General features: G+C 38.8%; 1 protein-coding gene across 1 annotated transcript in view; it reads left to right on the forward strand.

Moving 5' to 3' along the window:
• Nucleotides 1-10,268, forward strand: part of LOC139942896 (uncharacterized) — a 60,102-nt gene extending 49,834 nt beyond the window's left edge. The window contains exons 18-19 of the mRNA XM_071939704.1: nucleotides 6,145-8,028; nucleotides 9,207-10,268. Coding sequence (XP_071795805.1) covers nucleotides 6,145-8,028; nucleotides 9,207-9,400 — 2,078 coding nt within the window. The 3' untranslated portion in view covers nucleotides 9,401-10,268. The remainder of the gene's footprint in view (nucleotides 1-6,144; nucleotides 8,029-9,206) is intronic.
• Nucleotides 10,269-18,831: the final 8,563 nt, after the last annotated feature.

Below are 18,831 nucleotides of genomic sequence, written 5' to 3' on the forward strand. Positions count from 1 at the left end.
AAATGAAAATATGCTCATGAGTTTCTCTTTCTACATTACATAGCGGACACGATTCTTCTCTAACAATACCAATTTTAAGCAAAACATCTTTAGTAGGTAAACTTCTGTGTCTAAGTTTGTACATGAATTGTTTATCATCAGGATCCATTAAGTAGTTCTTAAAATCGCTGATTTATTTATTTATTTATTTATTTATTTATTTATTTATTTATTTATTTATTTATTTATTTATTTATTTATTTATTTATTTATTTATTTATTTATTTATTTATTTATTTATTTATTTATTTATTTATTTATTTATTTATTTTTTTTTTTTTGGGGGGGGTTCAAAGGTAGTGGATTTAACTTTGTTTGAAGACAGAATGATCTGTGCCCAGTTTCATGGCTCTGTTCACCACCAAATTCTGCGCTTATAATCACCGTTCTCTTCTTAAGTCCAAACGCTAAATTTCTGCGCTAGCTGGGTTAGCGTAGAATGCCTGGTACAAACTGAGTATGCACCCATGACCCGCAAAAGCTCAAATTCGCTGGTAACCTGTGAAACACGCTTGATGTAAGCACAAAATTCCCTGCTTCCGCAAGTGCCGATTCTTTGTTAACAGTAAGCAGATCCATGAAATTGGGCCCTAGCCTGTACACATTGATATTTTGTATTATATTTTTTTTGGTAGGGGGGGGGGGGGGGTTCCAAGGTAGTAGAATCAACTTTGTTTGAAGACAGAATGACCTGTGCCCAATTTCATGGATCTGTTCACCACCAAATTCTGCGCTATGATCACCGTTCTCTGTTTTTGTCCAAACGCTAATATTCTGCGCTAGCTGTGTAAACGTAGAATGCCTGGTATAAACAGAGTATGCATCCATGACCCGCAAAAGCCAAAATTCGCTGGCAACCTGTGAAACACGCTTGATGTAAGCACATAATTCCCTGCTTCCGCAAGTGCCGATTCTTTGTTTACAGTAAGTAGATCCAAGAAATTGGGCCCTAGCTTGTACACAATGATTTTTATTCATTAATTTATTTATTTATTTATTTGGGGGGGGGGGTAACCAGGGTAGTACAATCAACTTTGTTTGAAGACGAAATGACCTGTGCCTAGTTGCATGGATCTGTTCACCACCAAATTCTGCGCTATAATCACCGTTCAATGCTTACATCCAAACGCTAAATTTCTGCGCTAGCTGTGTAACCAGGGTAACCAGGGTAATACAATTAACTTTTTTTGAAAACAGAATGACATGGTCTGTACACAATGACTTTATTACTTTCGTTTAATGTATAATTTAATTTACAAAGAGAACCACAGCTAACTTAACATGGCTCATTTTTTTATTTTAGGGGGGCGTTGACAGGGTTGTACAGTTAACTTTATTTGAAGACTGAATGTTCAGATGATTTCGCTATAACTAGGCAACTTTTTTTAAATTTTGATATTTTAAACTCAAAAATAAACTATTTTTGTTTGCAAATACATACATTTTGTGTGTTGTCATTATTATGGAAGTGTACATGTAGGCTTCTGTTTTTTTTTTTTTTTTTTTCTTCTTCAAATTTCTGTTCACCAAGTTGAATTTTGTTAGCATGTTAATCATAGTGTATTGTTGACAACATGGGACAAGTTTATTGCACATTTAAAGTGCTAAATTAATCAATTTGAACCACACACCTAATTTTATGAGCCATAATAATTTACATTTTGTGTCTTTCAGAGGGGTGGGTGGTTCAAATTAAATTAAATTAATCAATTTGAGCCTACCACCCCTCTGAAAGACACAAAATGAAACTAGACATGTGGTGTTTGTGAACAAACACAAAGCTGTTCCGTGTTGTTTTGCTTTGATTATGTGCTTCAATGACCAAGGGGTTATACTCTGAAAAAAAGGTTTGAAAAATGTTTAGAAGTTCTTGAGATATGGTCCCACTTCCGCTTGACCCGGAAGTAGGGGTCAACACGAGGTCACGGTTTATCAAAGTCACTATTATGCCTAAGGAGTCTATAACTGAAAAAAAATGAAAATCGGTTGTGTAGTTCTTTAAATATTTCCCAGTTCCGGTTGACCCGGAAGTAGAGGTCAAGTTGGGGTCAAAGTTTATTTTTTAATGCCTAAGGAGTCTATAACTGAAAAAAATGATCAAAAGTCGATTGTGTAGTTCTTAAAATGGTCCCACTTCCGGTTAACCCGGAAGTACAGATCAACTTAAGGTCATGGTTTTTCAAAATTAATCTCTAATCCCTTAGGAGTCTATAACTACAAACAGTCTAAAATTTGGTTATGTACTTATTGAGATATTGTCCAACTTCCGGTTGACCCGGAAGTGGGACCATATCTCAAGAGGTCAATTTGAGGTCACGTTTTTTGCAATTTATCTCCAATCCCCAAGGAGTCAATAGCCACAAACAGTCTAAAAATCGGCCGTGTACTTATTGAGATATGGTCCCACTTGCGGTTGACCCGGAAGTAGAGGTCAACTTGAGGTCACAGTTTTTCAAAATTAATTTCCATGCCCCAAGGAGTCTTTAACTACAGACGGTTTAAAATTATATATAAGATGAGTGGTCCCTAAAGTTGAATAAATGTAAAAACTTGTATTTGACTCAGAATTGTTTGATTTGGTTGCTTTCTTGAGTTCATGACAGTAGTTGTATAGTCCATTGTCATGTGACAAGGTACTTAAAAATTAAATTCTTGTATTTGGTTGGTGGTTTGATGTTTGGTCTGGTACGAGTGGATTTTACTGAACTCTTAACCACCAAACTCTGCGCTTAAGATCACCATTTTCCGCTTACTGTGCAAGCGCGGAATATAATGTGCGAGCTTGGAAGCACACAAAAAAAAAATCCTTGCTAAGCAGTGTATTTCGCTTGACGTAAGCACATAATTCACTGCTTCTGCTAAGCACTGAATCTTTGCTTCCAGAGCAGAGCATGACACTGGGCCCCTTCGCACAAGATTTTTTATTATGCAAGTTCCCATCATGATAGGCCTGGTGACCAGTGAAATTTACTACTCGACTAGTCACACTTCAAACCCAACTACGACACTTATCGAGATAAATTACGGATTCTCAAGATTTGTGCCGCAATGTGCTTCACCAAACAGGTAGTCGGGACAATTTTTGTAGTCAACGTGTGAGCACAATAATAACGGAGTTGAGAAAAACGGTAGTCGCAACTCTAATAATACAGAGGTTTCGAAAGTGTACGGATACACATACAGATACCTGTAAGGCGTATCCGTGACTATCGTATTTTGCATACACGTTCGTAACGGATACGGGAGTTCATACACGTCGTAGATAACTGTTTTGCAGACTTTTACTTTTTTTTTTCCCAAAACAAAAACATTTCCCACTGAATAGCTTTGACATCGTGCTTGATATAGATATAATTTGTTTAGTAAATTGCAAACAAAACGACGAGAAAATGCAGTGTATAAAACACGGGGTCTCTAATCGGTAGTGTATATGTCAGAAAAACACTCATGATGAATGCGAGCGCACTCAAGTGAAACATACCTATAGTTTGCGAAACAAAATTCAACACGTGGCTGATGTGAACGGATACGGTTCGCATATCCGTATCTATAGTTTGCGAAACAAAATTCAACACAAGCTGATGTGAACGGATACGGTTATCATATCCGTATCTGTATCTGTATCCGCACGCTTGCGAAACCTCTTAGTCGCGACTTTAACACTAAAGCACATTAGTCGCCCCGGCCCACTTTTGCACAAGTAATTATAAAGCACGGTTATCCTGCGAATACAAATAACAATTTTAACTCAATGTTTTTTGCAGTGAAAGTTCCACAGGAATTGAGCACAAGTAGTCACATGTAGTAAAACAAAAAAATGTGCGAATTGTGACGCTCAACAACACATTCCCTGCTAAGCTGTTAAATACGCTTAGCGTAATAGCACAATTCCCAGATAACGTAAGCGCTGCAATTCTTTTCTGTAAAAAGCCATTGGCCCAGGACCAGACCAAATATAGCTTTTTCAACACAAGAAACAGCTAAACACAGTAAATACCATTCTTCATTTTTGTACAAGTTGTAAATCCAGGTATTCTGCTCAATTTCTGCATTTTTATAAAGCAAAATGTTTTGCCTAATATCAGCAACTCTATAACATTGAGCCACTCAACAACCAGAGAAACGTCAGCATAATAGAATATCTGCTGTTGTTTCCTGTCAAAGAGTTTTTGTTTGTCTTGGTATAATTTCCGAAAGTAAAGCGAAATACTAGAATTAGTTTAGGCAAATTGCGCGAACAAGGTGACTTCACCCTTAAATGATTCCAAATCCCAGGCGGTCTATTTTCGTCGTCCACGCTCGTCGCCTGAAACGAACCCGGTCCACGGAGGACGCCACCTCATAGTCTAAATACGTTGACATTTTGTTCACTCATTTCTCAAAAACTACAACACTACAGCAAGTAATATTATTATGGAAGCTTTCAACCCTCATTTTCTTCAAACTGTTTAAGTTTAGTGTAAATCTGTGGACACATGATAATGTCGTCGTCGTTGTCAAAAACCCCTATTTGATTACGCACGTTCGTTGTCGTCAAAAACCAATATTTAATTACGCACGTTCGTTAAACGAAAACCGTGTCCAAAGTATAGGTCCAGAACGCGGTTAGAAAACCAAGAAAAAAGGACTGCGTTGTACACTAAGTAATGGGTCCAGAACGCGGGTAGAAAAACAAGAAAAAAGGACTTGAGTAGACTCCTCTCAAGAAGTCACAACTCATGATAGGTACATACTGAATTGCATTTACCATAGAGAATGTTTAACAATAACGTGGAAGTGACTGCATCCAATTTCAAGAGAAGTCTTTAACCACTACCTTCTCTAAACCATTAAAGTAATTTGTAAAAATATATGTACTTTTTTTTTTTTTTTTTTTTTTTTTTTTTTTGTCTGTTCCGAAAGTGTCCAATGGCAGGGTTTGTGTACTTTGTGTATGACACAAAGCAAAACGTTAACAATTTTACTCGAAATTACTCGATTAAACTCGAACGGTTTGAAGGTAACGATAGAAGAAAGCCTCCCTTAAAATATTGCTTGCCGAGGTGCTTCGGTTTTTTAGAAATGATTACAGCAATGGCTCAAAATTGAGTTTCGTTTTAGAAGGTTTGTGCCAACTCACGGGACGTACGCAATCCTAAAATGAACGTATGGTAACATTCGGGCAATGAAACCTGAATTTTGATTGATCACCCAATATTCTTACACCATACCTTACTGATTAGGCGCACGGTCCATTTAGGGCCGGTTCGGCAACCATCACACGATTGTCAAACGATTACAGTAGCAAATGATTCAGCAGCGATTGTGAGACGATTGGGGGATAGGTTCTTCAAACGCTTCAGTGCGCTGAGCTTGTCTCAACCGATTACATACTCAACCGACATACATGTAAGGCCATGCACATATTGTTTTTTACGGGACGATTTAACCTCCGTTAAAACCGAGGTGCGCATGCTGAAGGACTACAATCCCGGCCATATGTTAACCAAAATTTTCTCAAAGTGGATACGTTAAGACAGGTTATGGTAACTACCACATCTATTTACTCCATATTTGGGTTTTACCAGAGCATGACGGTTTGAACTGTGGAGTATGAACATATTCACTTAAAGGGAAGGTACACGTTTGGTAGTTCCTCAAAACAAATATTAACTTAATAACTGACTTGGTAACGAGCATTGGAGAGCTGTAGATAATACAAAACATTGTGAGAAATGACTCCCTCTGCAGTAACTTAGTTTTTGAGAAAGAGTTATTTCTCACTAAAATAATATAAAAAAAAATTCTAGCTCGAAGTATTTTATTCTTATCTGAAAGCACACAAATTCGTCCAACAAGGGTGTTTTTTCTTTCATCATTTCCTCGCAACTTCGATGACCAATTGAGCCCAAATTTTCACAGGCTTGTTATTTTATGGTTATGATGGGACACACCAAATGAGAAGACTGGTATTTGACAACTACCAAACGTGTACCTTCCCGTTAACAAACGCAAGTTTTGGGTAAGCTCACCGCGAGTTTCAAATGTTCACATTCGCAAGAGTATTCTCCACAGTGTGAGAGCAGCATCAATGCTGTTCTAATGGCACATCTGTTTACTCCACAGGTGGGTTTTACCAAAGCAAAACTGGTCAGTATTCGAATGGTGATTTCAACTGTGAAATATGCAATAATGGAACTTACGTCTCGCCTGAAGCTTCACCTGGCACGAGAGCTACTGATTGCAAGGTGTGTCCAACAGGGACAGATAAAAGTACCGCTGCAGGGTTCCGGGCTTGTCCATGTGTGGACAACTATTACCGCACTGACCGGTTTGGCGAATGTCATCAGTGTCCCCACGAAGGGATCAACTGCTCCGGGGAATATCAACATCTTCTCCCGGGCTACTGGTGGACGTGGAACTGGACCTCACAAGAAGACCATATATCGCAGAAAAACCACGATTCCTATGTGAATTTTGTCAGCAATATAGGCATTATGACACACTCGTATAACATAAGCACGCAGAGATTTAGCGGGAAGTTACCAAAGGTACACAAATGTCCACGCGACGACGTGTGTCCAAATGGTGGATTCGGTATCGACTCAACTTGCAGTGAAGGTTACAAGGGCTGGCTGTGTTCCGAATGTGCAAACAAGTATTACTCTTGGCTTGGTCATTGTTTGGAATGTCCAGAGTGGCCGTTATTTGCTGTAGAAGTCTTCTGCATCTTGCTTGTTGTCTGCCTCGTAGTCTGTTTCTTTGTGTGGGATGCATATAGAAGGCATCGTCGGAATGAAAGAAATATCGTGAGCGTCTTCTTAGCACGTGGGAAAATCGTAGTTGGTTTTTGCCAGGTCATGGGGGAGATATTCTCTGCTCTAGATGACATTCCTTGGCCAAAGAATTTGCAGACATTAGGATCAGTCTTTAAGACAATGGAGGTTAGCATAGTTGGTTGGTTGATTAGTCCTCGATGCTTTATTCCGGATTTCACCTACCACAATATTTACATTGAATTCTTGGTCGGTTTCAGCTTCATCATATTTGTTGTTCTGGTTGCTTTTTGTTACTATGTATTCAGAAAATGTTACATCAGAGACGCGCAAGGGTTGCCTGCGCAATGCAGAAATGATCTCAGTAAAAGTAAACGAAGATGTTTCCTTATTGTCGTCATTTTGCTCTTTCTGTCGTACCCAAGCGTATGCAGCGTTGTTATCACTCTGTTGCCGACTGGGTGTAAGCTGTTTTACATGGATGAGGATAAAGAACTCAACATCACCTTGCTGAGGTATGATTACGCAATAGACTGTGAGAGCCCAGAACACGATGTTTACAACTATGCCGCCCAAACAGCTATGGTGTACGTTGTGGGTTTCCCGCTCGCATTGCTCATTCTTCTCTGGTATAGCAAAAGAAAGGCCAACAACAATGAAAAAGATAAAGCATCCGTTTCGAGTCAGGATTCAGATCAAGTGTTGCCCGGCACCTCTTATGATGGGATAGATGATACAGAAGCACCCGTGTCGAGTCAGAGTTCGGGTCAAAAACTGCTTGTTGTCACCCAGGATAGGACAGATGAATTTAATAACCTTGTCACAGAGTCAGATGTTCATGACACCTCAGAGCCAGATACGAACATTAGCTGGGAGAGTTTTCTGTGTGAAAACTACAAAGCCGAGTTCTGGTACTGGGAGATAATTGAACTTACCCGTAAGATCCTGCAGACGCTCTTCATACTGCTGTTTGGACCCGATGACCATTTCACGCTCTTTGTGTCTGTCTTCTTGTCTGTCTTCTTTCTGCTCATCCACGCCTACCTGAAACCAATGAAGGATGCGGCTGAACAGCGGCTTCAGATGTGCTCGCTTGGTATCATCTTCATAAACATGCTGGCGGCGTCCTTGCTCCTCATACCAAATGACGATGGGCCAATTGTAGATGACAAAACGGGATTTCTTTCAACTACGTTGGTTCTTATGAATCTGAGCATTATTGTATTCGTTGCAAGTAAGTGATCACTCACCTTAACTTTCATAATTAAATCCCCTTTTGCAACCCGCCTGCAGTTTCTTCCATGTCTGCAATTACCATAATTGTAACTCTTTATAATTTACTTTTTTTCTTGACCGTTTGGGTCGCCTTCAATAGAGAATACAATCGTCACAATGACAATTTTATTTTTTATTTTGCTCACGTGTATGGCTTTCTACTCTCTAAATGTAAAAGAGTGAAAAACTACACTCTTTACATTTCGAGTTGTCCCTCATATGGGTCTTTAAAAGGAGTGGTGGTTATCTCACTCTGTTAGAGGGGTTTCACTCCAGGACATAGTGAAAAATCGCTCAAAAAGATGCAAACTTCAATCTAAAAAAGTAAAAGACCACTCGAAAAAGAGTTTTGCATTCCGAGAGTAGAAACCGTTTCAGTGACTGAATAACAATAATAACAAGAACAGTGACAACAAACACCAGTTTGATTAACTCGCTTCGCATAACAATAAATTTGGTTCACACACGCCATCAAGCGATCAAACATATTGCAAACTAGTATAATCAGCAATCCCGGTTATGCTGCTGACCGGGTAAGAACCCTGTAGTAATCGCAACACGTCACTACTGGTCAGGTCAACTAAACAAGTTCCAAATGCAATGTTTTTGAAAACAATACATTGCACCTAGCAATACGATTTGTGATGATCTAACGAGACTGTGTGAAAGTGCATTATGGAGTTTTGACTATACTAATGAATTCAACCTGTGTTAGTGTCCTTTATCGGTGTTATGGGAGAGTTTCCCCTAATGTGTGTCGGCTGAATGAAATTAATTCAAAAGAACGCGCCATCACACACAATTTATAGACATTTCACAATATTGAGTTTCATAATCTCCGATTATATACACTGGTGTCACAAAGTGATTCTGTACCCCAAAGCGCCCTCCGCATTTACACTACATTAAATCAGAACAAATCACCGCAAAGTTGACGCGTACAACATAATATTTTGTTTTTACATTGTGTGTGTTTCCTTTGAGGTAACTTCACGTTGGCTGATGGAAGGTTGTTCACATTATGCCACTACCGAAATACACTATTTAAAGCATCAACCAATTTCCTCCTTTAATTATGAACCAACCTCTCTGTAAACTGTTTGTATCGCATCACTCGTACGTTTTATTGTATTTTAGTAAGCTCCGTGTGGACTGGCATCAAGGTTCTTTCGAGACAGGGATGCTGTGCTAGTATAAGAAAATCGTCGGCGCAGATGTGTAGATGGTGCCGAAGACGCTGCATTAGGGATCAAGATGGTCAGGGTTATCTGGACGACGGACATCTTTCACTTTTGGTGAATATTGACGACCAGGATGAGCAGACCACTTGAGACCAAGACGCTACATCAGTGGTTCCAGTCACTAAGTAATTGATACTGGCCTGACAATATTTAGTTCAGCCGAATACAAATAAACTACCAGTTGATCGTCCGGGTTTTTCAAAAAAAACAAGTAGTATGCAGATTATATGGGTACATAATGTGAGTCGTTTTCTGTATAAAACAACGTTTGTCCAGACATTTTTTTTGTATGGCACTTTTAAACTGATTATAAGCATCGACTTGATTGATAGAAACTGTACAAAGTACTTTAAGTAGATTAAACCGTTATAGGGTTATAAACGATAACCGCATAGTATAATCCTTCACCGTTGATCAATTAAGGGCAAGACAGAAGTACTACTTGCAACCTTTTGGTTTTATAACATATTTTATAAGCGTCCTCTTTCTACAACAAAACATAGCACTTGTATACACATATTGACTGGCAATGAGGTAACTAGTGTACGTCTAATCCCCGAGGGACTTTGAGTGACCAGAAGAGAGACCTATTTCCAGAGGCCGAAGGCCGAGGGAAATAGGCCCCTCTTCTGGTCACTCAGAGGCCCGAGTTACCGAATTATGCCAGTCAATAATGTTTTATAACACAGCTCTTAAATGTCAAATTTAAGAAATGTCAAAATTAACAGAAATCTGGGAAAAAAAAGGAAGTTTTCAAACGCTGTTGAAGGAACAACTGGACCCATCGAAGGCATTGTGTTTCCTTTTACTCACAGAACATGTGCATTCATTGGAGGTTTAGCCAATTATTTTTTTTTTTTTCAAATATTTTACTTAGCTGTGACGTTTTACTAACTCTGGTGCTACGAAAACCAGTCATATTTGTTTCGAGTTACAACTTTCCATTTACAATTTTTAATTTGAGGGCAGCGAAAAAAATAATAATAATAATAACATTTTAGTAAAATCACGTTTGTTTGGCCTGCTTAAAGGAACACGTTGCCTTGGATTGGTCGAGTTGGTCTTTGAAAAGCGTTTTGTGACCGTTTGTTATAAAATGCATATGGTTAGAAAGATGATTTAAAAGTATAATACAATGGTCTACACAAATATGCCTCGAAATTGCGTGGTTTTCTTTTCACCTCGTCCAATAACACGGTCGGCCATTTATAGGAGTCAAAATGATGACTCCCATAAATGGCCGACCGTGATAGTTCGCGACGTAAAACGAAAACCGTGCACTTTTGAGTGATACTTGTGTGAATCATTATATTCTACTTTTAAAACATATTTCTAACCGTATACATTTCATAACAAACGGTTTCAAACGCTTATTATAGACCAACTCGTGCGATCCAAGGCAACGTGTTCCTTCAACAAGATTTGTACATAATGCCGAAGTTAATCATGTGAAAGGTAAGGGGAGACCTCATAATCTAACGTGTGGTAACGCATTGTACAGCGAGGTACAACAAGGTATTGCCCATCTATGTTTCTATAATGGAAATTCTGTGGGCAAGATGTCGAGCAGGAGGAAGTGAGACTCATTAAAATGGCTGAGCCCCCACAAAAGACATCTTGGTGAAATGACTGCCAGTCCAGCTTCAAACAATATTGTTATATGATTAAAAGATTATTGGAGAACTATCATGCACCACTGATTGCCTTTTGTTAGATTGTACAAGATTAGCGGGGATTACGGTCTTATAGATTGGACTCTTTGCACCCCTACCTTGACTGGTGAACTTGGGTTAGGTCATGAATATGTCATAGACCAAATGCAGATATGTGCATTGACCTGAAGATAATGAACTCATTACAGCCAAGTTGTACATTAAGCGCGAGGTACAACAAGGTTATTACTGTGTGTTAGATTATGAGGTAATAATTGGGTTAATTGCCTGGACTCGAAAACCCCAATTAATGGTTGAGGCTTGTCTGACAATGTTTTTTTTTTTTATTTAATTAGAATGAATTTGTTCTCTTTAGTACACTCATTTGTTGTTGACAAAGTATTTTGCTTCATAATTTATAAATAATGCACAATTTTAGTAATAACGAGTTTTGGTGATTTAAGGGGACATTAACAAACAATAATGTATACAATAGTGTGATGAACCCCAGCAAGTGTGCATAGACAATAGCTGCATTTAAATTTGAACAATATAGGCCAACCATTCACTGTACATGCATTACCATGCTGTTCACCTATTTGTAATTTTAAAAGACCAGTTTTCTCACCAGTTAGCGAGATAACTATGAAAGAAAAACACCCTTGTCACACACAGTTGTATGATATCAGATGCTTGATTTCGAGACCTCAAATTCTAAATTTGAGGTCTCGAAATCAAATTCATGGAAAATTACTTCTTTCTCGAAAACTACGTCACTTCAGGGGGAGCCGTTTCTCACAATGTTTTATATTATCAACCTCTCCCAATTACTTGTTACCAAGTAAGGTTTTATGCTAATAATTATTTTGAGTAATTACCAATAGTGTCCCCTGCCTTTAAAGCCATTAGACCCTTTCGGTACAGAAACAAAATAAAAGTTCACAGATTTACAAATAACATACAGGGTTTACAGAAGGTAGTGGTGAAAGACTTCTCTTAAAATATTGTTCCATGAAATGCTTTACTTTTTGAGAAAACAGTAAAACAATTAATATCAATTCTCGATATCCAGAATTACAGATTTATTTTAAAACCATGTCATGACACGGTGAAAAGTGCAGATACAATGGTAGGTTTAATCGTTATTTTCTCCCGACTCCGATGACCGATTGAGCCTAAATCACATTTTTTTTTTTTTTTTTAGATAAGTTGTGATACACGAAGTGTGGGCCTTGGACAATACTGTATACCGAAAGGGTCAAATGGCTTTAAAAAGTGGACCAGTTCTGGAATAGTTGAAGTGGAGACGGCCTAGCTTGCCATGTCGATATTTTGAGGTGGGTTGCTGACGCTGGTTGTCAGGTAACGGAGGTTCTTGAGATGATGTATTGACATGTTGTTTTGGTGACGGCCAGTGTGAAGAAGCTGCATATGCCCGTTCGGTATAGTTTAGTACCCAGTTGAAAAATTATGGTCTTCATAATGTACCACGTCATTTTGCATGAATTAAGAAATGGACCAGTTCTGGGATAGTTGAAGTGGAGACGGCCTAGCTTGTCATGTCGAAATTTTGAGGTTGGTTGCTGACACTGGTTGCCAGGTAACGGGGGTTCTTGAGATGATGTATTGACGTGTTGTTTTGGTGACGGCCGGTGAAGAAGCTGCATATACCTGTTCGGTGTGGTTTTGTACCCAGTTGCAAAAATTATGGTCTTGATAATGTACCACGTCATTTCTCATGAATTAAGAAGTGTACCAGTTCTAGGATAAATGAAGTGGAGACGGCCTAGCTTGTCATGTCGATATTTAGAGGTGGGTTGCTAACGCTGGTTGCCAGGTAGAGGAGGTTCTTGAGATGATGTATTGACGTGTTGTTATGCAACACGAGCACCCCTATACCACACCTTGGACAATCAGTTATCTTTATAGATGGTTATTCATCAAGCAGGTGACGGCCGGTGAAGAAGCTGCATATACCTGTTTGGTATAGTTGTGTACCCAGTTGACAAATTATGGTCTGGATATTGTATCATGTCATTTCTCAAAAAGTAAAACTTAAACGACATCCTTCTCTATCCACACATTGACCCCCTCCTACAAGTGGCCATCTAAAGAGCGTAATTCACGGATCTTTGGCAAAAATTAGAAATTTTTGTTTTGCTTTGATACATCATTTGCCTTCACGCAAGTTTTTGTGTCAATACCATTATATCGGACGCTTATATAATGTTCGTCGCCGGACAACAACAAAGTTTGAATTTCCATCCCCCCCCCCCCCCAATTTTTCCAGAAAATCGTTCACCGCGATCCGTAAACCAACTTATATAATTGAACAGACTTATATATTAAATAAATAATGATTTCCGTTCAAATAGGGCCTGCCTCGCGAAATCAAGAATCCCGAATTACACAGCAAGATGTTCAAAGCCGTTTTTTGCTACACCTGTGGCCAATTTCATTGAGCTGTTTAAGCAAAAAAAAAAATGCTTTAGCCTTGCTATAATCTCTGAGAAAGGATTGCTTGCCGAAACTGAAACAAATGACCCTTTGTAAAACAATTTTGTTTTAGCTTTATTTTTATCGCCAACAACAAGTTATGTTGTACACATTATGCTGTTTTAACAATATTTTAAAATGTCTTATTTGGTCTTCTTACTAAACGTACAATATTTGATTTAATCATTGTTATGGAAATAGCCAGACAAATGTTTGTAGCTGATATTCACCCAATTAAACTAATTCTCCAATTACAATGTTATGACGTTTTTTTGTTTTTTTGTTTTTTTGTTTTTCTTGGGGGTGGGGTTTAGGTATTCCTTGGAAACATTAAATAGACCATTACAATATTTAAGAGGTTTGTAAGGTCCCGTATATTTTTTTTTGTTTAAGGTGATGTCGTAGTGAGTATCATTTAACTGGTAAAGTGTACACCAGTGTCCCAGGGAATTCTGTCCGCCGGAGATTCTGTCTCCCAATGGGAAATTATCATGGTCTGGAGGAGGACGCTTCAACAGAGGGCGCTACCAGGAGAATGTTGTACACATTTCGCCGTATGGTGGGGGGGGGGGACACCGATTACCAAGGGGACATTATCTCATGTCACACCGGCACTTGTCCGATCTTAATGGTACCACAAAAAAGATAACAAGTTTCAAAGTGTAAAGACTGGAGGTCAAATGTCTTCTTGTTCTACAGAGAACCGTTCCACGTAATTATAGAAATGGTCAGGCTCACGAGTATATGTTTATTGTGTCTTTTACAGGACTTGTTCAGTTTATGTGGTTGTATAAAATGAGCATAGTACGGGTTTTTCTTTTCGACTGTTCTAATGCACAGTGCTCTACCCCCTACTTTGCGTGCTTACAGCGCAGAGGTAAACAACACCAACACCCATGACGTCCCGCGTATTAACCTCAGAAGGATTACGTCACGGAGCTTCTTAGCAAATATGACTTATTATTTGTTCAAGTTAAAGTTCTTCTTTAACCGTCTCCATAGACTAAGCGAATACAAAACAAATTGACAATAACAATACAAAATTTACAAATTTTTAAACAGCATTATCTTCCTTGTATTCCCTTGTTCCGCTTTCCACTATCATCTCTGAACATACCCCAACACATGTATACTTGTTATAAAATGCACATGGTTGGAAATATGTTTTGGAAGTAGAATACAATGATCCACTCAAATTTGCCTCGACATTGCGTGGTTTCCTTTTGCTTTGCGAACTAACACGGTCGGGCCAGTTATGGGAGTCAACAATTTGAAAACATCTTTCCAACCTTATGCATCTTATAACAAACGGTTACAAAGACCAACTTGACGGGTCCAAGGCAACGTGTTCGTGTAACACAACACCTAAAGACGATGTGACCTCTGACGTCACTCGAAAACCAGAACATGATTCTCGCGCATACCGCCGGGCAAAACCTTTGTGTTTTGGCAAACAGCTAGAAAGTGTATGCAATCTTACCATGACTACGCGTCTTTTTGCCCGGCGAAACGTGACGTATACAGTGTTTTGTCAACAGAGGGCGGTTTGAATGTAAACACAGGCCACATCGTCTATGATCCGGGAGCCCAGCATGGTTTGTTAAAAAATATTGAGTGCAAAGGGTTTGAGGTGTGTGATGTGCAGGGCCCCCGTGGGAACCTTTAAATGTGAATTCTTAAGCGCACCGAGTGGTGAGTTGGGAGGGGGAAGTCCCCTAAACTCAACCCAAAAGTCCATTTCAATTAAATGTTGAGTGCAAGCTAAATATTTCCATAGATTGAAATGCCATGGTCCACTGACTATGAAATCCGTACTTAAGAAAATAAATAATGGTGCCAAGTGTACTTAAGAAGGCCCTTAATTAGTGCTAATTAGACGTTTAAATGAAATTTTGAGTGCAAGGATGAAACTTGTATCAAAGTGTACCTTAGACTGTGCGGGGGTATTTCAGACAGAATACCTTAGATGGGTGCTTGCTCCCACTAATAGGTTTATCACAAAGAAGCTTTCGAACAGTAATTCTTGATGTCTTATGGTTATTTACCTAATAATGACTTTACCTTTGGAGGGGCATCCATGCACAGTCATTATTATACCCTTTGTCATTGGTAAATCCATGTCTGGATTTGGATGGCTACTTCAGGAAAAGCCATTGGCCCTTATTTCACTGGTGAAATCTTTGCGGTAATTGGCGATATAACATGTTTTATTTGTTTTCATTTACAGACATCAAAACAGTTATTAAATAAATACTAAACTGAAAAGAACATTTTATAAAAGATCACAAGGTATTTGCAACTTACCTTTTGGTGCAACTGGTTTTTCAATCAGGATCCAAGAGACAGATGTATATCAGTTGAACCCTACCCACTGCATTGACGTGTTACTCACTAGTTACTACCACAGCGACATTATGGTCACCTGAAAACACTGGCTTTGTTGTATACTAGCGGAATGCCGCGGTTTGCGCGGCACTTTTTAGAAACCAAACTGGTGTGTTTCCTTTTATTCTCACCATATTCCCGTGCGTTTGGCAGTATTATTTACTTACCACTGTTTGCCCATTACTCATGTTTTCCAGGTTCGCGCGGGTCCTGGTTGTAGTTCTATCTCCGTAGTCACTGTTTGATTTGTCCCCGTTTAGTTTGTTATATTCCTGTTCCATATCCATATCCAACATCACCATAGTCCCCTTTCAGTAACTCATTTCCCGTACCCACAGCAACGTTTATTTTCCCCGTCATTGTTTGCCGTTCCCCCTTCCCAAAGACGTACATTTGTGTGCCACTTCCTTCTCACCCCGTCCCACATCTAACCCGTGCCTCTGAACCAGTGATCCGGGTGCGTTGGCATTTTTTGTTGCTCGACTGTTGGACTCATGATCCGTTTCGCGCGGGTCTCGCTGGTGTTTGTTTCACCGTTTCACTTTTTTTTGTCCCGTTCAGTTTAGTGTTTCCCTGTCCAATATCATCATAAGTTCATTATCTGTTTTCGTTTTCCCGTATTATTTCTTCGGCCCTTTTGATTTGTTCCCGTAAATTGTTGCTGTTCCCCTACCCCCTACCCACAGACATGTACGACTTCCCTTCCCTTTCCCTGTACCACGTGATCAAAGCCGCACCATGTCGGTTCCCCATGTAGTGATGAGGTCCATTGTTATTTTGTTTGCACTGTATGCGCAAAGCCACTGGACGCTCGCCCTACCTATGACTATGACATCACAAAGGGCTCCTGATTGGTATGAACACCCAAGACCGAGGTAATGACGGACCAATCACACGTGATAAATAAGCTACGTTGTGTGATATTCTATAAGTGCAATATTTTGTATTTGTTCAAAATTTAAAGTAAGGTTTTGCTTCGTGCATTGCTGGGATACATTACTATTGTACAACAAACAAATGTTTGTTAATTTCCCATACATTTACCTTAACCCGTTTAAAATTGTTGCATTTTATAACCTATGAAAGATTTGCCTGTTACAAAATCGAATGCGTGTGCTCAGTGTTTAAAATAGAAGATGAAACAATCTGACTTCTTGGTAGGACAACTGTACAGAGGAGTATTAAAAAGACAACTGTGTCAAACTAACCTTCACCATTCAAGAGATTTGCAAATCCATGCATTAAACCTACACAAACATTAGATTGTTCAACTTCGGTATACCAAACAAATATATATATATTTATTTAGCACTAAAAACCATATAAATTTGCAGTTGTGCAAGATCCGGCTAGTGTAAAACTAAAGAGCCAGTTATTTCAACCTAAACAACTTATAACTAGATCCGATGCCCAATGTATGTTTTATCTTATGGGTCACTAGACAAACCAAACATTACTCAGTGAAATGTATTTAACAACAGGTTCCCAATTATCTACGATATTTATTTGTTTACCCTTTTCGGTTATTTATAGCAAATTTTCTTGAAGATGCTTTCAAAGTTTTTAAATTATGCTGTTTTTCTCCATAAAATATTACTGGAAGAACAAAGTGAATGTTGCACAAACTTAGCCAAAAAGAGAAAAGGATAGATGTGTTTATCCTTTGTTGCCAAAATCAAGCTGGAAAATGGAAGGGATATTGTTTTTCCTTTGAAGCGCGAAACCATCAAACAAGAGAAGGGGACAAATTTGTTTAAACCTTGAAACTCAAACACACCTAAGTGTGCGATATAAAGCAACAAATGAGTGTAATTTATGTTGTTCACGATTTTCAGGAAAAACATGTTAAAACAACAATTTGTTGATTATAAATCCCATTTCGAGAACAATGATTAGACCATGAAGACAATTTTAAGCTGTAAAATTTCAAATTAACAAAAACAATAAAAATGCAGATACATGTGAACCTGTTAATATTCTTTAAAAGGGGGATTAAGACAGTTATTGTTACCTCCACTGGTATAATGTCGAACTATTGTTATGTTGTAGAAAGAGGGCATAAATACAAGATGTAATAAATATTGCTAGTCTGATTGGGAGCCTTGGGATGGTATTTAAGGCAAGTTCGGGTGAGGCGAGAGGAATACAAGAGGCGATAAGCCCCTAAACTTTAGTGCCTCCAACAATCTCTGCATAACCAACACCAGGTTCAAACAACCCAAATTTGGACATGGGAATCCCCAGGTGGATCAAAAAGAAACAAAATTGACTATGGACTCATTCAGCAGAAATGGAAAAGCTGCATCTACAACTCACGCAGCTTTCCCAGTGCAGATGTTGGATCAGACTATCAGATGGTGCTTGCTGATCTCAAGTTGAAGGTTATACCAAAATCAAACAAATGTCCACGTTTTGAAGTGTCAAAACTCAAGTCAACAGAGACAAAAGACAAATACAAAGTGACAATAGGAGGAAGATTACAGCCTCTTCTAGACATCCCAGATACGGATGTTGGGATTGATGTCTTCTGGAATGATATCAAGAAATCAATCAATTAAACATCAAATGAAATCATTGCAAATATACGTCCTTATTAAAACAATCAGAGGGAAACGCACAACTGGATGGCAAGCATCAAATACAAACTTGGGAAAGTTCTCACTGAGGACAACGAAGTAAAGGAAAGATGGAAAGAGAGGATATGTTCAATAAACCTAGCCCCGAGGACACCTCAATTATTCAATCCATCCCAACTATCCTAGAAGAAGGAGAATAACCAAATATGTTGGATGAAGTTCACCGAGCCATTAGACACCTTAAGACAGGCAAAGCCCCATGACTTGATGGCATATCGGCCGAAGAGCTAAAAGCAACAGGAGAAATAGGCACTAAAATCATACACAAACTGTGCAACAAAATATGGGACACGGGTGAAGTCCCACGGGACTGGGGGAGAGCCATCATTGTACCCATTTAAAAGAAAAAGGA

Source organism: Asterias amurensis, chromosome 10 (assembly GCF_032118995.1).
Source record: "Asterias amurensis chromosome 10, ASM3211899v1".
In the NCBI taxonomy this organism is placed as follows: Eukaryota; Metazoa; Echinodermata; class Asteroidea; order Forcipulatida; family Asteriidae; genus Asterias; species Asterias amurensis.